This window comes from Dendrobates tinctorius, unplaced genomic scaffold (assembly GCF_039654945.1).
Source record: "Dendrobates tinctorius isolate UK_male_01 unplaced genomic scaffold, ASM3965494v1 ptg000030l, whole genome shotgun sequence".
Classification (NCBI taxonomy): domain Eukaryota; kingdom Metazoa; phylum Chordata; class Amphibia; order Anura; family Dendrobatidae; genus Dendrobates; species Dendrobates tinctorius.
This window is the reverse complement of record NW_027361698.1, coordinates 44665972-44688357: the sequence shown is the minus strand read 5'-3', so window position 1 is coordinate 44688357 and position 22386 is coordinate 44665972. Positions and strand designations below refer to the sequence as shown.

Sequence of the window (22386 nt, the reverse complement as noted above, 5' to 3'; positions counted from 1 at the left end):
AAATTAATTAGCATGCATTTTTGGCTTTTTGTGCCAATGCATGCGTTTTTAACCGCTCAGGAATCGCTTAGCGGCTAAAAACGCAGCATGCTCATTAATTCCCGCATTGCTGAGCGTTTTTAGCCTTCCCCAATGATCCCAGAAATCGCGTGTCAAAAAACGCGTAAAAAATCGCGCAAAAAATGTGTGGAAAAAGACGCGCGTTTTCTGGGAAGGGGATCCTTTTCCTGAGCGTTTAAAAACGCTAGCGTGGGCACATAGCCTAAAAGACGCTTTTTATTGCAAAAAATAGTTTTGCACACATTTTGAGAGCTATAATTTTTCCATATTTTGACCCACGGGACGAGTTGATATTTTTATTGGTACCATTTTTGGGCACATGACATTTTTTTATTCCGATTTTTGGGAGGCAGAATGAACAAAAATCAGCAATTCATGAATTTCTTTAGGGGGGGGGGCTGGGAAGCAGTTAAACATCTTCCAACATCTCTTCTTCTGTTTAGCTCATGTCAGTTTGCATAGCTCTGCAAATTTTACCGAGCGTGGTAAAATTGATAAAGCGGTTTTATTCTTCGGGTCAGTACGATTACAGCGATACCTCATTTATATCATTTTTTTATGTTTTGGCGCTTTTATACAATAAAAGCAATTTTATATACAAAATTATTATTTTTGCATCGCTTTATTCTGCGAGCTATAACTTTTTTATTCTTTCGCTGATGACGCTGTGTGGTAGCTCGTTTTTTGCGGGACAAGATGACATTTTCAGCGGTACCATGTTTCTTTATATCCGTCTTTTTTGATCGCGTGTTATTCCACTTTTTGTTTGGCAGTATGATGATAAAGCATGGTTTTTTTTGCATTTTTAAGGGGTTCAATAAAGGGGTTAACTAGTAGTATAGTTTTATAGGGCGGGTCGTTACAGACGCGGCGATACTAAATATGTGTACTTTTATTGTTTTTTTTAATTTTCATAAAGAAATGAATTTATTGGGGAATATTTTTTTTTTCTTTATTTAGGAATTTTTTTTTAAATTATTTTTACACATTCATTTTTTTTTTTTTTACTTTGTCCCAGGGTGGGTCATCACTATATAGTGTCAGCTCGCTCAGGGTGGAGCTCAGGAGGTGACCGTCCCTGATTCCCTATTGTCAGGGCCTTCCTCTCCCCTATTCCATTGGTGTTGTGTTGTTGTGCCGTTTGGTGACCGACCAACATTTGGGTCGTGTCACACTGGTCAGTCACTCCGTGACAATCTCACGATACATGGCCCCATTTATTCTTTCATGTACACGGATCAGTCGTCCTGGTCTCTTTGCAGAGAAGCAGCCCCAAAGCATGATGTTGCACCCCCAAGCTTCACAGTAGGTATTGGTGTTCTTTGGATGCAACTCAGAATTCTGTCTCCTCCAAACACGATGAGTTTTGTTTCTACCAATCAGTTCTACTTTGGTTTCATCAGTCCATATAACATTCTCCCAATACTCTTCTGGATAATCTAAATGCTCTCTAGCAAACTTCAGACGGGCCCAGACATGTACTGGCTTAAGAAGGGGGACACGTCTGGCACTGCAGGATCTGAGTCCCTGGCGGCGTAGTGTGTTACTGATGGTAGCCTTTGTTATGGTCGTCCCAGCTCTATGCAGGTCATTCACTAGGTCCCCCCGTGTGGTTCTGGGATTTTTGCTCATAGTTCTTGTGATCATTTTGACCCCACGGGGTGAGATCTTGCGTGGGGCCCCAGATTGAGGGAGATTATCAGTGGTCTTGTACGTCTTCCATTTTCTTATTATTGCTCCCACAGTTGATTTCATTGGAGAGACTAGGGGTGACAGGTCTCTATACGGAATTTCTTTTTAAGTTAGTCAAATGTTGGAAAAAGACCATTTAAATATATAATGTATCATGCATTATTAGGGATTTATGAACAATGTAAAATCAAATTGTTCATAGTTTAGATAGCAAACTTTTATTTTTCAAAATCACAAGATGGGTCCCCCTTCCCAGCCCATCAGACAGACATGAAGATTGATGCAGACAAGCGATAATAAACCATAAGATTAATGGCAGTGGTCAAAAAACGATAAAAGATGTAATCATCATGTAGTGGTGCAGACCCATCCCCCTTGTAGCCAATATACCTTGTAAAACAGGGAAGTTCCTAGAATCATGTAGAAGCGTCTCATCTCATAGTAATCTTCAGACTGCAATGGTAGAAAACATTCACAGCTGGTTATACATGGAAGAAAGATGTGATTCAATAAATGGTCTACATGAACAACACAATAAGTGATTGTACAAGCAGAAGTGGATTACTACACATGCTGGTAAATCATTTTACCATATGGTTTATTCCCCCATTGTCCTCAACAATTAAAATAAAAAGCTACTGTAATAAACAACCACCATATTTTTCGGACTAAAGGATATACCGCACTATAAGCTGCAACACAGATTAAGACAGCAGAAAATCAAAAGAAATATTTTTCCCTTAACCCCCGGGTCATTTTCCGTTTTTTGTTCCTCTTCTTCACAGAGGCATAAGTTTTTTATTTTTCAGTCATTATGGCCGTGTGAGGGCTTGTTTTTTGCGGGACGAGTTGTACTTTTGAACAAGACCATTGACTTTACCATGTTGTGTACTGGAAAACAGGAAATAAAATCCAAGCACGGTGAAATTGGAAAAAAGGGCAATTCCACAGTTTTGTTTTTTTCTTTTAACCATGGTCACTAAATGCTAAAACATTAGCACACACAGCTCTGCTCCATGCACATTTACATATACACACAGCTCTGCTCGATGTACATTTACATATACACACACACACAGCTCTGCTCCATGCACATTTACATACACACACACAGCTCTGCTCCATGCACATTTACATATACACACAGCTCTGCTCGATGTACATTTACATATACACACACACACAGCTCTGCTCCATGCACATTTACATATACACACACAGCTCTGCTCCATGCACATTTACATATATATATACACACACACACACACACACACACACCTCTGCTCGATGTACATTTACATATACACACACACACACACAGCTCTGCTCCATGCACATTTACATACACACACACAGCTCTGCTCCATGCATATTTACGTATACACACACAGCTCTGCTCCATGCACATTTAGATTATATATATATATATATATACACACACATACACACACACACACACACACAGCTCTGCTCCATGCACATTTACATATATACACACACAGCTCTGCTCCATGCACATTCACATATGCACACACAGCTCTGCTCGATGTACATTTACATATACACACACACACACAGCTCTGCTCGATGTACATTTACATATACACACACACACAGCTCTGCTCCATGCACATTTACATATACACACACAGCTCTGCTCCATGCACATTTACATATATATATACACACACACACACACACACACACACACACACAGCTCTGCTCGATGTACATTTACATATACACACACACACAGCTCTGCTCCATGCACATTTACATACACACACACAGCTCTGCTCCATGCATATTTACATATACACACACAGCTCTGCTCCATGCACATTTAGATATATACACACACACACACACACACACACACAGCTCTGCTCCATGCACATTTACATATATACACACACAGCTCTGCTCCATGCACATTCACATATGCACACACAGCTCTGCTCCATGCACATTCACATATGCACACACAGCTCTGCTCCATGCACATTTACATATACACACAGCTCTGCTCAATGTACATTCACATATGCACACACAGCTCTGCTCCATGCACATTTACATATGCACAGCTCTGCTCAATGTACATTTACATATGCACACACAGCTCTGCTCCATGCACATTTACATATGCACACACAGCTCTGCTCCATGCACATTTACATATGCACACACAGCTCTGCTCCATGCACATTTACATATGCACACACAGCTCTGCTCCATGCACATTTACATATGCACACACAGCTCTGCTCCATGCACATTTACATATACACACACAGCTCTGCTCCATGCACATTTACATATACACACACAGCTCTGCTCCATGCACATTTACATATACACACACAGCTCTGCTCCATGCACATTTACATATACACACACAGCTCTGCTCCATGCACATTTACATATACACACACAGCTCTGCTCCATGCACATTTACATATACACACACAGCTCTGCTCCATGCACATTTACATATACACACACAGCTCTGCTCCATGCACATTTACATATACACACACAGCTCTGCTCCATGCACATTTACATATACACACACAGCTCTGCTCCATGCACATTTACATATACACACACAGCTCTGCTCCATGCACATTTACATATACACACACAGCTCTGCTCCATGCACATTTACATATACACACACAGCTCTGCTCCATGCACATTTACATATACACACACAGCTCTGCTCCATGCACATTTACATATACACACACAGCTCTGCTCCATGCACATTTACATATGCACACACAGCTCTGCTCCATGCACATTAACATATGCACACACAGCTCTGCCCCATGCACATTCACATATGCACACACAGCTCTGCTCCATGCACATTTACATTAGCACACACAGCTCTGCTCCATGCACATTCACATATGCACACACAGCTCTGCTCCATGCACATTCACATATGCACACACAGCTCTGCTCCATGCACATTCACATATGCACACACAGCTCTGCTCCATGCACATTCACATATGCACACACAGCTCTGCTCCATGCACATTCACATATGCACACACAGCTCTGCTCCATGCACATTCACATATGCACACACAGCTCTGCTCCATGCACATTCACATATGCACACACAGCTCTGCCCCATGCACATTCACATATGCACACACAGCTCTGCTCCATGCACATTCACATATGCACACACAGCTCTGCTCCATGCACATTTACATATGCACACACAGCTCTGCTCCATGCACATTTACATTAGCACACACAGCTCTGCTCCATGCACATTCACATATGCACACACAGCTCTGCTCCATGCACATTCACATATGCACACACAGCTCTGCTCCATGCACATTCACATATGCACACACAGCTCTGCTCCATGCACATTCACATATGCACACACAGCTCTGCTCCATGCACATTCACATACACTATAAGAGAGCAGGAGGTAAATATACTGGATGGCAGATATGTGTCACTGAGGTGGTTGGCCTTGGTAATGTAAAATTTGTACCAGTAACACTAGGTTACTGAGAGGGTTAATTTTTTGTAATTATTTATTAAACATATAAATTACATACAATCAAACTAGAACAACAACAACAACAACAACAACAACAAATTGTATAGGTACAAAAAAATATGGAGGTACAAAATAGAAAGATGCAAGGTTAATTTAAAAAGAATTTAAAAATGAGAGGAATAATATTTCACACTCTTTATGAGGGGGGATGTAAAATCAATTAGCGATAATAAGAAATGGAGGAAGAGGGCTGAAGAGAGGGCGTGAAGAAGATTTTTGTGGTTGGAACTTTTAAATAGTTCCTCCCACAACAGCTCCAGGACCTCTTCAATAAGGTCCTGGAGCTGATCGGGTGGAAGGTCCTTCAGCTGCACGGGACGTGCAACCTCCATGCAGGAGCGGTAGCGTCTTCTCCTGACCTGCACCAATCAGGTAGATCAGAGTGGGACTGGAGGAGAGAGAGCAGCTCTGTCAGCGTTCTCCTTCATCAAAGAAAACTACCTCCAGACTGTAAAACTTCACTTTGTAGCAAGAGTTTTTCTTGCTAAAAAGTGCATTTATAGTCCGAAAAATACTTTACTTCATTGTGATCCATACTTAACCTTGGTACATCATGTCAGTGTATAGTATCAATCCCATTATAGCTTCATAAGACCACAATTTAAAGCACTTACTAGTTCTGCAAAATCAAGCGCCTCCAAATCACTCAGTACTGTATCAATCTCCGTCTGAAAGAGTAAAATGAAACAAAGTAAACTTTAATGTGGCGATACAATAAATACATTACAGACTGTTATATTGGCTTCTGAGACAATTGGATAGGGCAGGCTGATGTCACAGATGGAAAAACTGCAGGCATTGCCTTGTTCAACTTCACACATCCCCCAGGAGCATCAAATGTTCCCAAAAGTCATGTCTGACCAACGAGAGCTGGGTCTCTCCTCCTGACTGGCCATATAATACCAACATGGGGTAATGTTTTAGCATATGGACCATAAAAACAAGAAAAGTGAAGAAATGTTCTTATTTTCTGCAGATACTTCTGGCGCCATGTTAGACACAAAACACATGGTTAATACAGAAACCTACCAGGCAAAACATGAGACAAGTTCGAGAAAAGACCTGTCCTGATGCAACCACGGGTAGAGATCTTACTTTTCTTTATCACTTAGACATAAAGGCGACATGTTTTATAGATGTCCCATCAGTTCTAGAATACATTTACCCTCTAAGTTTCATAGTTTTTACAAAAGTGGAATATTTTTCAGTAAGATGTGTCTCCCAGCACAATTACACTTCAGCTTGGAAACTGAAATAGCAAGCTGTCCACGTCGCTTGGGTCAGAAGAATGAAGGATTAGTTGCTCGGGTGTCTCCTAGAAACATTATCCTCTGACCTGAAGGGGATGTCAAGGCCTCTGTATTCACAGCATTAGGACCTAGTCTCTTGGAAAGTTATTACTTTCCATTTCAGTCTCCGACACTAAACCCCCGCATAATAAACTTTGACTTAAACGTACATGAAAGTATCTATGGAGATGATAAAAACAGCTCAGCGACTCGGTGTAGTCATGGTCCGTATTGTTACATACCTCTCACTACATGGAGCGAGACAATCACAGCTATTTGCACAAGCCGGGGCCTTTCTGCTGAGCTGTACGACATACACGAGTGCACTCTTCATACACTTACACGTGTACATTACCTTTATTATCTGACAACTCTGGGAACGTCCACCTAGCGAGATGCCGCGGTAACTAGGATATGTGAAGCGCATATGCTGCAGAGCCAAATACTTTAAAAGGGGGTATCCACTTGAAATAAAAATATCTTTAGGGCTGAGTAAAATACAACTTCCTAGTATAATAGAATCCAGATGAGGCCCAGGTCCCAGCAAATCCACGTTTGTATTGGATTTGACACAGAAGACAGCTTACAGTGCTAATACTCAGTAATGTGAGTGTAAAGGGGGTAGACACACTGGCTAATTTCAATAGCTGAGCTAGTTCCATTTTCCGTCTATAGATCCGTTGTAACACATAAGGGGGCTGGCTTAGCTACTGAAAAGAGGCAATCATCCCTGGACTCAACTCACTCCTATGTTAAAGTATAAATGTACAGACAAATATAATGATCTCTGTAATACATCTAAAATCAGCATTCTTCCCCACTGATGAGACTCATCACCTAGAACTTGTCATCCACTTTGAAATCCAGCTCAAATCAGTCTTGCTCAGGATTAGACAAACCGCAGGCATCATGTCATAGAGCCCATTATACTCTATGAAGAGGGGGATGTGGAGAAGCAAAGATCAGGGAGAGGAAATAGGCAGAGGAAGACAAACATACTGGAGAGACAAACATCCTCTAACCACCGGTCAGAACTTTATTCAGAACAAGACAGCTCAGCACTGCTGTATGATTTCTTCCATGCTGCTGCTTGTATCTGTTGTGCTAAAGAGGAATGAAGAGCAGGAATCCCCCTCCGTGTACTGTGCAGTGTATAGGAGAGGTCACAGAGTCTGCAGAGGGGAAAACTGGCAAAAATGCAGGATACAAGTCATGTAATGATCAGTTATACTATTCCTCATTTACACACAGTACAGTTTATTCTGAAAAGTTACTTGAAAGTACTATCTATTCCAAACAAAATTGAAGCTGCTGGGACCGTGCTGGTGTTTGGAGATTGGTGCACCTTCCTTATGTGGATGCCTTGTCTGGCCATATAGTATATACCATGGTGGCTTCCATCCTGGTCCAGAGAGGTGGTCTCATGAAGGAGTCACTATCCAGCTTGTTCATTATGTATTATTAGGGCATATAGAGATGGATTGTGGTTTTCTCGGGTTGCTTTGGAGTTAAACCTGTCCAGGTTGATTTCCGCTGTATTACAGTGCCTTGCGAAAGTATTCGGCTCCCTGGAACTTTTCACGCTTTTCCCTCATACAGTCATATGTAAAAGTTTGGGCACCCCTATTAATGTTAACCTTTTTTCTTTATAACAATTTTGTTTTTTGCAACAGCTATTTCAGTTTCATATATCTAATAACTGATGGACTCAGTTATATTTCTGGATTCAAATGAGGTTTATTGTACTAACAGAAAATGTGCAATCTGCATTTAAACAAAATTTGACCGGTGCAAAAGTATGGGCACCCTTATCATTTTCTTGATTTGAACACTCCTAACTACTTTTTACTGACTTCCTGAAGCACTAAATTGGTTTTGTAACCTCATTGAGCTTTGAACTTCATAGCCAGGTGTATCAAATCATGAGAAAAGGTATTTAAAGTGGCCACTTGCAAGTAGTTCTCCTATTTGATTCTCCTATGAAGAGTGGCATCATGGGCTCCTCAAAACAACTCTCAAATGATCTGAAAACAAAGATTATTCAACATAGCTTTTCAGGGGAAGGATACAAAAAGTTGTCTCAGAGCTTTAACCTGTCAGTTTCCACTGTGAGGAACATAGTAAGGAAATGGAAGAACACAGGTACAGTTCTTGTTAAGCCCAGAAGTGGCAGGCCAAGAAAAATATCAGAAAGGCAGAGAAGAAGAATGGTGAGAACAGTCAAGGACAATCCACAGACCACCTCCAAAGACCTACAGCATCATCTTGCTGCAGATGGTGTCACTGTGAATCGGTCAACAATACAGCGCATGCATAACGCCTTTTTGTATGACCAAACAACTCAATCTTTGTTTCATCAGTCCACAGGACCTTCTTCCAAAATGTAACTGGCTTGTCCTAATGTGCTTTTGCATACCTCAGGCGACTCTGTTTGTGGCGTGCTTGCACAACCGGCTTCTTTCGCATCACTCTCCCATACAGCTTCTCCTTGTGCAAAGTGCGCTGTATTGTTGACCGATGCACAGTGACACCATCTGCAGCAAGATGATGCTGCAGGTCTTTGGAGGTGGTCTGTGGATTGTCCTTGACTGTTCTCACCATTCTTCTTCTCTGCCTTTCTGATATTTTTCTTGGCCTGCCACTTCTGGGCTTAACAAGAACTGTACCTGTGTTCTTCCATTTCCTTACTATGTTCCTCACAGTGGAAACTGACAGGTTAAAGCTCTGAGACAACTTTTTGTATCCTTCCCCTGAAAAGCTATGTTGAATAATCTTTGTTTTCAGATCATTTGAGAGTTGTTTTGAGGAGCCTATGATGCCACTCTTCATAGGAGAATCAAATAGGAGAACTACTTGCAAGTGGCCACTTTAAATACCTTTTCTCATGATTTGATACACCTGGCTATGAAGTTCAAAGCTCAATGAGGTTACAAAACCAATTTAGTGCTTCAGGAAGTCAGTAAAAAGTAGTTAGGAGTGTTCAAATCAAGAAAATGATAAGGGTGCCCATACTTTTGCACCGGTCAAATTTTGTTTAAATGCAGATTGCACATTTTCTGTTAGTACAATAAACCTCATTTGAATCCAGAAATATAACTGAGTCCATCAGTTATTAGATATATGAAACTGAAATACATGTTGCAAAAACCAAAATTGTTATAAAGAAAAAAGGTTAACATTAATAGGGGTGCCCAAACTTTTACATATGACAGTATCTTGCTTCAAACATAAAGATACCAAATGTAAGTTTTTGGTGAAGAATCAACAACGCCCCACTTTTCAGTTTTTGCATTATCACAAAAATTTAAAATAACCAATAAATTTCGTTCAACTTCACAATTGTGTTCCACTTGTTGTTGATTCTTCACCAAAAATTTACATTTGGTAGCTTTATGTTTGAAGCATGATATGTGGGAAAAGGTTGAAAAGTTCCAGAGAGCCGAATACTTTCGCAAGGCACTGTATGTAATCTACTTTGGCTGATGTCCCATAGCACATCACTGAAGTTACAAACCAGGTGGTTTGGATAAACAATATGCCAACACTTCCCATAATGGACAGAAACCCATTTATTATGCTGCTACCAACCCTTCAGTGACTTTTGAAAATCATCTGTAATTCCATGCAGTACCTACAAACATACATCCACCTCCTCCATCTGGAAACTTGCAGAGGCTCCAGTGTTACAAGTAGGATCGCATGTATAATGTACATTTATCATATTTTTCAAACTATAAGATGCACCCCAAATTTTCAGAAGGAAAATAGGGAAAAAATTAATGTCTCAAATCGGGGTCTGTCTTACAGTCTGAATTCAGATTACCCAGGGGGTGGGAGAATCGGAAGCGCTAGTGGAGCGGGGTCAAAGGTGGTGTTCGGTGGACCAGCGATGAACTGACTCCCAACCCAGGCGGTGCGGCAGGTTCGATGCTTGGTGGTGAGGGGGCTCTGCCTTTTTTTATTTTTAATGAAAACCCGGAGCCTCCACACATCCATTGCTGCAATTAGGTGGCCTCCGGGAAAATGGCTGCCGGAGGCAGTGCACGAGCAGAATGAGATCACAGGAGACGAGATCTCTGGACCAAGATCTCAATCTGCGCATGCGCCGCTTCTGGCGGCTATTTTCCCGTAGGCTCTGGGCTTTCACAAAATGTCGGCGGAGCCCCTGCACCACCGAACCTGCCGCACCAGCCTGGGAGTCAGATCATCGTCCTGCAGTGTCGGACTACCGAATTCCCCCTCTTCCCAGCCCAGGGCCTGCAGAATCACCCAACTGCTACTGCCATCAAACTCTCAGTAAGTACATTTGGACTATAAGACGTACCCCCCCATTTCCACGAAAAAAAATTTTGGGAAAAAAGTGCGTCTTATAGTCCAAAAAATATGGTAATTCTTTTATTTCATGCTATAAATTAATTTAAAAAGAAAAAAAAAATTCTGTGGCAAACTGGCGCCGGCCGCCTATATGCAATAGTATCTATTGGATTGATGATAGATGCTACTGCGCAGGTGCTGCCATCTTGCTAGAGAAAAAAAAAATTGCCTCCTCAAAGATAGCACCGATGGCACCATATTAGCGGAGACAACTTTTTCCTCTAGCGAGTTGGCGCCGCCGACACCTGCGCAGTAGCATCTATCAGATCGCCATTTTGCCACAAATATTTTTTTTAATGAATTTATTTATAGCATCAAATAAAAAAGTAAATGCACATTATATATGTGATAATGCTGTGGTGCCGGCACCTGCCTGCTGAAGGTGATTTTTTTTTTTTTCATTTTAAATGTATAATATTCATTATGTAAAATAAGGGGCAGGTCAATGAGGGATCAGTGACCTGTCTAAAGCCATACAGGTGAATAGCTAAGAAGAAGACTCTCCCCCCCCCCCCCCCCCCCACAGACTGCCCCAGAGCTCAAGAATATCATTAACACAACACTAAAAATTAAGATTAAACAACAACCACGAGACGGATGTCACCACCACCCCAGGTATCATTTTAATCAGTATACAAAAAAATGAGGATACCAAACGCTTTTCGAACACAAGTGTGTTCTTAGACTTGAATGGGGGTGTCTGAACGGGTGAGCCCGTAACGCTAAATGGGCTATTTACTTTTATGTTGTCCCTTTGTGCCAAAAAAAGTCGATTTGTTAACCTGGATGGTTTATGGACATTTAACAAAACGCATATTTGTTCTGAACCAGACAACCGTTTCTTGTGTGTGCACCAGCGTCTACCAGAGAGCTGATCCTTTACAGCATATAGCAGCACTTCAGAGTGCGGCTGTAACATTTTCTTAGTTATATTGAATAGTTGTGACTGCTTGCACCTGTTCACACTTGCCTTTTTCTGTTTGGAGGTGCAGGTAAGTTTTTTTGATATTTTTAGATCAGTGTCCATCAAGGAAATTCAAATGTAGTCTTTATGAAGGGGTTTAACCAAACAAAACTAATGTGTAATTATACCGGTATACGAGGGTTATAGTTATTATTACTTCACTAAGAGAACCTCAGTGTCTTAGCTCTCATAAAGAAATGGAAGGCTTAGCACAAAGCAACACCTTGGGTGCCAAAATATTTTTTCCGTGCTCACCGTGAGAAGATTGGGGCCTATTTTCTGCAAGGTGATGAACTTCTGAACAATGCACATTTATCTTTCAATGCAAACTGTGTCACTGGTTGCACTGCCAGCTAAAATGAAAGCGGATTATTATTATTTGCCTCCAAGAGCCCAAACCACCATGGTTACTTACCAGTAGCCGTTTTTTCCGGAACCCATGACAGCACCACCTGAGAGAGGGATCCGCCCCGCCAGGACAGGAACCTACTGAAATATAAGGGGCGGCACCTCTCCCCCACTTCAGTTGGTTACAGAGCATTGAGAGGACTTCCCGGTTAGTTACATGTTTATCCAACACCACATCACACAAATACACCCTGTTAACGTGCACACCCATACGGTGAAAAATGGGGGGGGGGGGGGGGGGAGAGGTGATATACGGGTGCTGTCATGGGTTCCAGAAAAACCGGCTACCAGTAAGCAACCATGGTGGTTTTCCTTTCTCCCATGACAGCACCACCTGAGTGATTTTGGAGACTTCGAACACCTTAGGGAGGGACCACCACTTGCAGCACCCTTCTACCAAAGGTTAAGTCAGCAGAGGATAGATTTAATCTATAGTGTTTAAAAAAGGTTGAGGGTGAGGCCCAGGTAGCGGTCTTACAAATCTGTTCAATTGATACCTCTGCTTTCTCAGCCCAGGAGGTCGCCACGGCTCTGGTGGAATGAGCCTTGATGCCTTCAGGAATCGGAACACAACTAGCTGTGTAGGCTACACTAATGGCCTCCCTAATCCATCTGGCAATAGTCCCTTTCGATACTCTGTAACCCTTCCTGGCACCCTGGAAGGCTACAAATAGGGACTGGGACCTCCTCCACTGGCTAGTTACTGATATATACTCTAAGAGGGCTCTTTTAACGTCTAGATTATGGAATTTCTCCTTTCCTGGGTTTTTTGGATTGTCACAGAAGGAGGGGAGGACAATGTCCTGGCTTCGGTGAAAATCTGATACAACTTTCGATAGATAAGCAGGGTCTGTTTTTAGGACAACCCTGTCCTGGTACACCTGGGTATAAGGTGGGTTAACTGAGAGGGCCTGCAAGTCACTCACTCTACGTGCCGATGTAAGGGCCACTAAAATAATGGTTATTAAGGCAAGATATTTTACTGGTAGTTGTTGCACTGGTTCAAATGGCTCTTTCGTGAGAGCTTCTAACACAAGGTTTAAATCCCAGGGAGCTATTTTTGGCAAAGGGATTGGTCTAGACCTCTGGCAGGATTTAATGAATCTGGCCACCCATCTGTTGGCTGCTATGTTGCAGTTATACAGAGCGCCTAGTGTTGAAACTTGTACTTTGAGTGTATTTACCGCTAGGCCTAGCTGTAGTCCTGCCTGTAAGAACTCTAAGATGGCCTTAATCTGGGGTTCTTGGTCTAACGGTCTTCCTAGGAACTGCAGAAACTTATTCCATGTCCTACCGTATATATTAGTTCTTACTGGCTTTCTACTTTTCATCAGTGTAGCCACCACTATTTTTTAAAAGTGACCTCTCAAATTCCACGCCGTCAGATGGAACCCCTTGACTTGCGTGTGGAATACCGGACCCTGAGCTAGCAGGTCTGGAATCTCTGGCAGCACCCATGGATCTGAGAGGGACATCATATGTAGTAGTGAGAACCAGGGCCTTTTTGGCCAAAACAGGGCTATTAAGATCACTCTGGCCTGATCTTCTCTTATTTTCTTCATCACTGCTGGGATTAGAGCTACTGGAGGAAAGGCATAACCCAGTTCGAAATTCCACGGAATTTGTAATGCGTCCACTGCCCATGGGTCTTCTTTTGGGTTCAATGAACGGAATCTTTTTACCTGCCTGTTGCTTTTGTTGGCAAAGAGGTCTATTATTGGCTCTCCCCAGAGTTGTACTATTTTCTGGAACACTAAGTGATTTAGGGCCCATTCTCCCTGCCTCAATGTGTTGCGGCTTAGGAAATCGGCCTGTATGTTCTCCACCCCTCTGATGTGTAAGGCTGTTAGAGAGTGTTGGTGTCGTTCTGCTCTGCAAAAGATTTAGCTGGTTTCGCTCATTAGGGAGTGTGACCTTGTCCCTCCCTGGTGGTTGATATAAGCCACTGTCACTTTGTTGTCCGACATGATGCGGGCATTGCGGCCTTCTAGACTGGGGATGAATATCCTTAGGGCTTTGTTTACTGCCCTTAATTCTCTTAGGTTGGAGGATACGTTTTGTTCTTGGTGTCCCCAGTGCCCCTGGGCTGCCCGTCCCTTCAGGTGTGCTCCCCACCCCGAGGAACTTGCGTCCGTCAGAATCACATCGGATACTGGCCTGTGCCAAAATGTCCCTGCTACTAAGTTTGTTCTGTCTAGCCACCATCTGAGAGTTTTTGACTTTTAAGGAAAGTTCCAGCCTTCCTTCTAAACGCCCTTTTAGCAATTTCTGCGCTGATAGGATCTCTGCTTGCAGTTGAAGGGTATGAAATTGTGCCCATCTGACCGCTGGGATACAGGCTGTCAGTGTGCCTAGTAAGGCATCGCCCCTCTCAGGGTCGTGTGACGTTGGTCTATTGCTGCCAGGGTCATATTCCTCACCTTTTCCACCTTGGCCTCTGGTAAAAGACACTTTTGCTGTTCCGAGTACAAGATGAATCCTAAAAACATTTGCCTTTGTAGAGGTTGAAGCCTTGACTTTTTGACATTCACCATCCAGCCCAGTCTCTGTAGGGTATTTGTTACTTTTTCCACCTTTTCTGTGCAGTGATGTTCCGAGTTGCCCATAATTAGAAAATCGTCTAAGTAGATTCGGAGGAAGGCTGTCATCTCTGCTACTACCTTCGTGAACACCCTCGGGGCTATAGATATGCCGAATGGAAGGGCTCTGAACTGAAAATGTCTGAGGTTGCCCTGGATGTAGAGAGCTACCCTTAAGTATTTTTGGTACTCGGGATGGATCAGGATGTGGTAGTAGGCATCCTTTAAGTCGACTACGGCCATAAAACAATTGTGGTGTAACAGTTTTATGGCCGAAGTCACTGACTCCATTTTGAAGGTCTGGTTTTCTATTCATTGGTTGAGGCCTCTGAGATTTATAATCGTCCTGAATGAATGAATGATACGGGTTTTTTTTTTTTATTAGGAAGAGGGGTGAATAGAAACCCCTTCTTTCCTGCTCGCTTGGAACCTCGATCAAAACGTGTTTGTCCAGCAGACTTAGGATCTCTGCCTCTAGGGCCAACTGCTCTTCTAACCCTTTCCTGACTGGGGTCACCACAAATGATGCTCTCGGCCGTTGAAAAAAAAGGAAATTTTAGGCCTTTTTTATGATGTTTAAAATCCAAGTGTTGGAAGATATATTTTCCCAGGCCTGATAAGAGAGCATCAGTCTCCCCCCTACAGGGATACCGGCGTCATTGTGGGGACTTCTTTGCGGATGAAGCGGCTCTCCCAAACATGAATCCAGACTCTTTCTGTCTTTGGTCCTCCCATCTTTTCCGATCCCCCGGAGGACGGCCCCTATTGAATTTTCCCCTCCGAAAGGGCGGTCTTCTTTGATCTCCCGTGAATCTGGGGAAGCCCTTTTTCCTGTCCCCTGCTTTTTCCAGGATGTCGTCTAACTTTTTGCCAAAGAGAAATTGTCCATCACATGGAAGAGAGCATAGTTTAGCTTTTGATTGCAGGTCTCCAGGACAGCCTTTAAGCCATAATGCACTCCTTGCGGCGTTTGATAACCCTGCTGCACTCGCTGTCAATCTCATGGAATCGTCAGAGGTGTCGGCCATATAGGCAGCTGCTCCATGTAGAAGATACATATCTCCCAAAATTTTTTCCCTTGACACCTTGGATGCGAGCTTTTCTTCTAGCTGCTGTAACCAGATCATTAAAGAGCGGGCTGTGCAGGTGCCGGCTAGTGCTGGTTTCAGTCCCCCTGCCGCTGCTTCCCATGCATGTCTTAGGTAGGAGTCTGCTTTCTTATCTAGCGGATCTCTTAGTACTCCTGAGTCTTCTAGGGGCAGGGCCGACCTTTTGGATGATCTGGATACTGCTGCATCAATTTTTGGGACCTTGTCCCATATTTCTGTGTCTTTAGGCTCAAAGGGATATCTTCTTTTTGAGGAGGAGGGAAGGCTACCTGATCTTTCAGGCTTCTTCCACTCTTTTTCAATGAGCGCCTGAATTTTCTCATTAACCGGAAAGGTGCGCTTTTTCCTTTCCTGTAACCCCCCAAACATTACGTCTTCTAGGGACTTAGCTGCTTTTTCCTCCTGTAGGCCCATGGTTGTCCTAATGGCCTTAAGGAGAGCGTCTGTATCCTCTACCGGAAAACACGGCGGGCCCCCTGTATCACTATCCGAGGAGGAGGAGGACCTGTGTTCGACCTGATATTCAGACGAGGAAGAGTCTGACGAAGAAATTGGGGAGTCTCTCCTACTTTTTTTCTTTTTCTTTAATAATATTTTAAGTGAGCCTTCTACCTCGGACCTTATAACTGATCTGAGGTTAGTTGCCAGGCTCGGCACCTTCTCCGCCATAGTCCACTGGATACAGCTAGCGCAAAGGTCCTTTTGCCAATCTTTTGCTAGGGGGCTCTGGCATATAGCACACTCTCTATTGTTCCTTTTGCTCCCTGCTTTTTTGCCTTTTCCCTAAGGAAAAAATAACACACAAGAAGGACCCTATTAATATTGGTCTAACATTCTCGAAGTTCACTCACCACCCACAAAGTCGGTACCGGACTCGGAGGCTGTGAGGAATCCCTCGATCTGTGGCTCGGGCGGCTGCTGCTCTTGCCGCTTGAACGGCTTCCAAGTTTACGTGCAGAGGTCTGCGACGGGGGCAGAGACGGTGGAGACTGAACGCTCCTGCTGTGACCCCATTGAAACACCTGGCCGTCCTGCTCCTTGGCCTCCTTTTGTAGGTGTATGCCCGGTGAGTGGTCGGTACCCCTCCCCCATGCGACCGCCGGCCGCTCATCTTCTTCCTGCGGCCGGCGCCGCACCAGGTGCCATGTTGCCGTTGCGTCTGTGACGTCAGCCGGCGCACTTCCCAGGGTGCATCGCGCCACTGACGTCCGACGCCGGAAGCCGCCCGACTTCCCCTGTCGTCCCAGGAAGAAGGATCGGGCGCACGCAGGGGGAGGGAGGCACGGAGGAGAGCCCCGCTGCTGAGACCACCATACCGCACCCGCACGAACCCGGGGCCTGCAGGAGGAACCCCGGGGACTGCGCTTCCAGGCCACTGACGGCTGGCGCTGCAGGTAAGCCTGACCTGCTCTTCCTGCGCCGGGACGGCCCTGGGTCCATCTTCATCTATGACAGGCACGGCCGTTGTCACACTGGGATCCCGTTCCAGGACAGGAACCCAACTGAAGCGGGGGAGAGGTGCCGCCCCTTATATTTCAGTAGGTTCCTGTCCTGGCAGATCCCTCTCTCAGGTGGTGCTGTCATGGGAGAAGGGAAAATTATACGGACTCCTTCCAGTACCCATCCAGAACGAGCACCCCTCAGCTTTAATTAAGATCTTAAACTTCCAAGAGACTAAAAGCAATCTGTGTCTGGGGCTAAACAAGTGATTATAGCTTAAAGTAAACCTGTAAGGCTGGTTTCACACTTGCGTTTTTTTGCACTGCTTTTTAGCGGGAAAAAGACGCATGCGTTTTTTTCCCCTATCTTTTACATGGGTGCGCATAGATGCGCATACACATGCGTTTCTACGCGTTAGTATGCGCATGCGTTTTTTTGTAGTGTGCGCTCGGGCGCACAAAATGCATCCTGTTGCATTTTTTGTGCATCCAACTTGCCCCCCCAAAAAACCGCATGCGCACGCAATGCGTTTTTTTTACTGCAAAACACCCATAATAGTCTATGGGTGCACATACGTGCGTATTGTAATGCGCACGTATGCGCAAAAAAAGCATGCTTTTTTAAAAAAAACGTACCAAAACCCGCAAAAAACGCACACAAACGCATGATGCGTTTTTTTCATGCGTTTGTGTGCGCAAAAAACACGCAGCAAAAAAACGCAAGTGTGAAAGTAGCCTAAGCGAGATTGTGCTCAGTAAACTACAGACACTGTCAGGTTGGTGCTGTTATACTGATTACTAGCTATGAACCCGTTCTACGCCCGGGTGGCGGGCATTTTTATTGGTATATGGTCTCCCATCCTGGTATGTGCTGCCCCCCCTATCCTGGTGTGCATGGCACCCCTCATCCCTATCCTGGTATGCATGGCCCCTTCACTCCCCATTCCTAGTATGCATGGTCCCCTCACCCCCCTTATCCTGGCATGCATGGTCCTCTCACCCCCTTATCCTGGTATGCAAGTTCCCCTCACCCCCCTATCCTGGTATGCATGGTCCTCTCACCTCCCCTATTCTGGTATGCATTGTCCTCTCGCCCCCCTATCCTGGTATGCATGGTCCTCCCCTTTCGTGGTATGCGTGATCCCCTCACTGCCCTATCATGGTATGCGTGGTCCTCTCACCCCCCTTTCCTGGTATGCGTGGTCCCCTCACCCCCCTTTTGTGGTATGCGTGGTTCCCTCACCACCCTTTCATGGTATGCATGGTCCCCTCACCCCCCTTTTGTGGTGTGCGTGGTCCCCTCACTCTCCTTTCGTGGTATGCGTGGTCCCCTCACCCCCCTTTCCTGGTATACATGGTCCCCTCAACCCCCTTTCCTGGTATGCATGGTCCCCCTCACCCCTATTAAACTACACACATACAAAAAAAAAAAAAAAAAAAAAAAAAACAACAAACATTTATACTCACCCTTCTTCCCTGTGCTCCAGCGCTGCCTGTCACATTCTGCTGGAGGAGGAGTCTGGCACCGGAGTACGCGCATGCCCATAGCGCTGTCCAGCGGCATATTGCTGAAGACACACTGCAAATGTGTCTTCAGTAAAATGGCGCCGGATCGCACTATGCGCATGTGCGATTCCGACCGCACTCCTGCCCCGGTCTCCGGCCAAAGAGAAGCGCCGCAGCAACGCTCCTCCCACTCAGGTAAGTATGTAAGTATGGCGCTGGACATAGCGGTATGCAGTGTGTATGCGTACCGACATCTCCGACGCCATACACACTCCTCACCGCTGGCTGCCTCATTCTGTCTGGAGCCAGACTGCGCAGGTGCGTTGCGCTTGCGCAGTCTATAAAGGCTTCGGACAGAGTGACGCTTAGCCGGTTATATTATAGACAATGATACCTTGGGTGATGAAATCCGTCTTGTGGTTTAATCTGTATTTGCAGTTTTCAGTTAATGAGATTCTCGTGCTTCGGGGCGGTTTTATGTGGTGCTCTGCTTACATCTGCATCTGTATGGGCTTATGGCAGGTCACTGATCCTTCAGTGATCTGCCCCCTATTTTACATAATGCATAGAATATTGTTCGTAAAAAAGAAAAAAAAAAAAAAGATTGCATTCATCATGCTGGCGCTGTAGCATTATACAATGGATAATATGAATATATGCATTTACTATTATTAAGTCATGTAGTATTGTGGGGAGAAGAAAAAAAATAAATTTTACTCCATCAAGATGGTGTCGGTAGCATCAGAAAGCGACAGATGCTACTATGCATTTTGCTAGAGGAAAATAAAAATTTGGCTCCATCAAAATGACACCGGTGATTGCACATCACCATCTATCGGCGATGGATGCTAGTGCACAGGCGCTGCCAACGCCATTTTGATGGACTAAAAAATGTTTTCCCTCTAGCAAAATGGTGGTGGCGCCCCAGAAAACAAGAATCTCATTAACTCAAAACTACAAATAAAGTTTAAACTACAACCACAAGACGGATTTCATCATCCCAGGTATCATTGTAATCAGTAGAAAAGCACCAACCTGTACGTTACTCAGCACAATCCTGCTGACAGGTGCCTTTTAACTGTACACAACATACATGAAGCGGCTCTGTTCTTAGTAGAATTCCTGGAGAAACACATCGAGCTGCCAGATGGCAAGCAAAGGGGCCAAGCATATTTCATTACATGCAAACATACAGCCAGTGGAGTCTGGCAGCAGAGTGCAGCAGGCTGGGTTCTATTTACTGCCTGAAGACCCATGTACTTATCACACCTACCTGCCCGGACTGAGAGGCTCTACTCACCAGGAGCGTGCGTGCACTTAATTACATCTGTAGGATGAATAAATGTTCTTACTTTTTACACCTACCTTCCTTTGCAACCCTTTCCAGAGGCACCCATTGTTTTGTGCTTTGTCCCCCCTTTTCTTTCAATAGTCATAACTTTTTTTCCAACTTTGCTGTAAACCGGATTACAATGTACTTTGCTGGTGCGACCACCTCTTTAAACTCTTTAAATCATCCTTACTATGAAATATTTTCAAATAAAAATGAAAGAAGACATACCTTGATATCTTCAGGTAAGGACAGCCATCGCACTCCCGGAAGGTTGTCCGTTAAGTGGGAGCTGCCGACATCGTAGGACTCTGGTCCATGACTTGGGTTTGCATGTAACAGGGACAGCCTCACTGTTCGCTGGAAAAACAGGCTAAAGAAATGATCAAGACGAGGCACATTTTCCGCTTGACCGAAGGCCCTGTAACACAAAAGTGGAGCCCAAATCAAAGAAACGTACACAATACTCTCCATGAAAGGGAAACGTCACGATGAAAAATCCATTTGGATGTACATCATATAGAATGCACAAAAACACTGTGGGAGGGACCCCCCGAGAACGGCTTGGCGACTACACTCAACCTCAGCATACTTAGCATGACAATGTGCTCCTGCTCCTCACATCACATACCCCATAAGGAATTGGTTGCACCTACCTATCCAAGGACTTGTACAAGAACTTCAAGGTTCTAACTACATTGGCCATCATGGTCTTCAGATGCAAAAGAGATATTCTAACAAAACAAAAAAGTTTAGAAATGAAAATTTAGTCTTAAAGCACATTTTAGAGCAGTTTTACACAGTGATCGTCCCTTAAGACATCAGGTTTATGACGCCCCATCTGAGAGCAGCAGAGACTAGGGGCAGAGGTTCCTCTTCGGCATAAATGCATCAGGATGTGCTCACACTATGCAGTTAACATGAGGTTAAATATGACTACAACCATTCTAAGCGAAACCAAGATTCACGCACAACGTGTGAACATAGCAACATAATGTATACTTTACCATCGAAATGCCAGAGTTTTCAGTGGAAAAAAAACACTATCTATAAATCATAGTTCGAAGTATTACAAGAGGTCTCCTCACCTCTCGGCTGGAAGAGAAATCAGGAATAAATGTTCAGACTCCTGCCAGTAGGACACGTGGACCAATTTCTTATTCAAAACGAGAGAGGTGCTAAAAAAAATAAAAAATAAATAAAAACGTAAATGAAAAGAAACGTGCCCAGATGTTCCTACCCATTTATATAAAATAGTTCCTCAGAACAACCACCTGAAGCGGCAGACCGTAACGGACCATAACTGGCCGTAAATCTAATAGTTGGTTGTCAAGCCTCAAAACGTCACCCAAAATAAAAAAAAAACAAAAAAAAAACAAATAGGCAGATACAGCAAATCCTTACATAAAAGTCAGAAAGCCGGAATATTTTTCTACGTACAAACAGAAGCATTTTCACAGTCTACAGATAGAAAATAAAATAAAATAATGGCGTCACCATCACTTGATGTCCAGGGATGCGATGCAGTACAGTACTGCACCAGAGGGAGGTGCTACTGATCAGTGTTATACAACAGCGTCCATACTGACTGGATTGATGACATTAGTTGCTGACAATATTGTCCCGCATGGCCAGTACAAATCATTAATTGGATTTCAATTTTTATTTCGGCAAAAGCGTTGATTCCGGGTTCATTCCAATAACAATACTTGGGAGTCATGAAGGGGTTTTCTTATATCGGGCAATTAATCTATTATAGGGATTCTTTGCCTTCCAATGGACCATCAGAGTACAATTGGGGGGGGGGGGGGGGAACTACTCGATGGACCGGGGTCTTTTTTTCAATAATATCAACCAACTATCCCACACACCACAAAAGATGGAGTACAGCCAGCCCCAACTGTAGGTTTGTAGCTTCTCCATATTATTTTCCTAGGTCGCAAGAAAACATGCAAGTAGTAAAAAAACACACTAAAAAAAAAGGCTAGGCTCAGTGCAATTACTAACAAGCACAGAGCGTGGCCGTGCGGCGTCCCGCTGA

The 22386-nt window shown here is 44.0% G+C and overlaps 1 protein-coding gene across 3 annotated transcripts in view; it reads right to left on the bottom strand.

The window, feature by feature from the left end:
* INTU (inturned planar cell polarity protein) overlaps positions 1–22386 on the bottom strand; it is an 88141-nt gene that overhangs the window by 10492 nt on the left and 55263 nt on the right. For all 3 annotated transcript variants that reach the window (XM_073572049.1, XM_073572050.1, XM_073572048.1), the window contains exons 6-10: positions 21434–21523; positions 21002–21079; positions 20577–20766; positions 5962–6015; positions 2143–2205 (exon numbers count right to left, since the gene is read on the bottom strand). In XM_073572049.1, coding sequence (XP_073428150.1) covers positions 2143–2205; positions 5962–6015; positions 20577–20766; positions 21002–21079; positions 21434–21523 — 475 coding nt within the window. The remainder of the gene's footprint in view (positions 1–2142; positions 2206–5961; positions 6016–20576; positions 20767–21001; positions 21080–21433; positions 21524–22386) is intronic.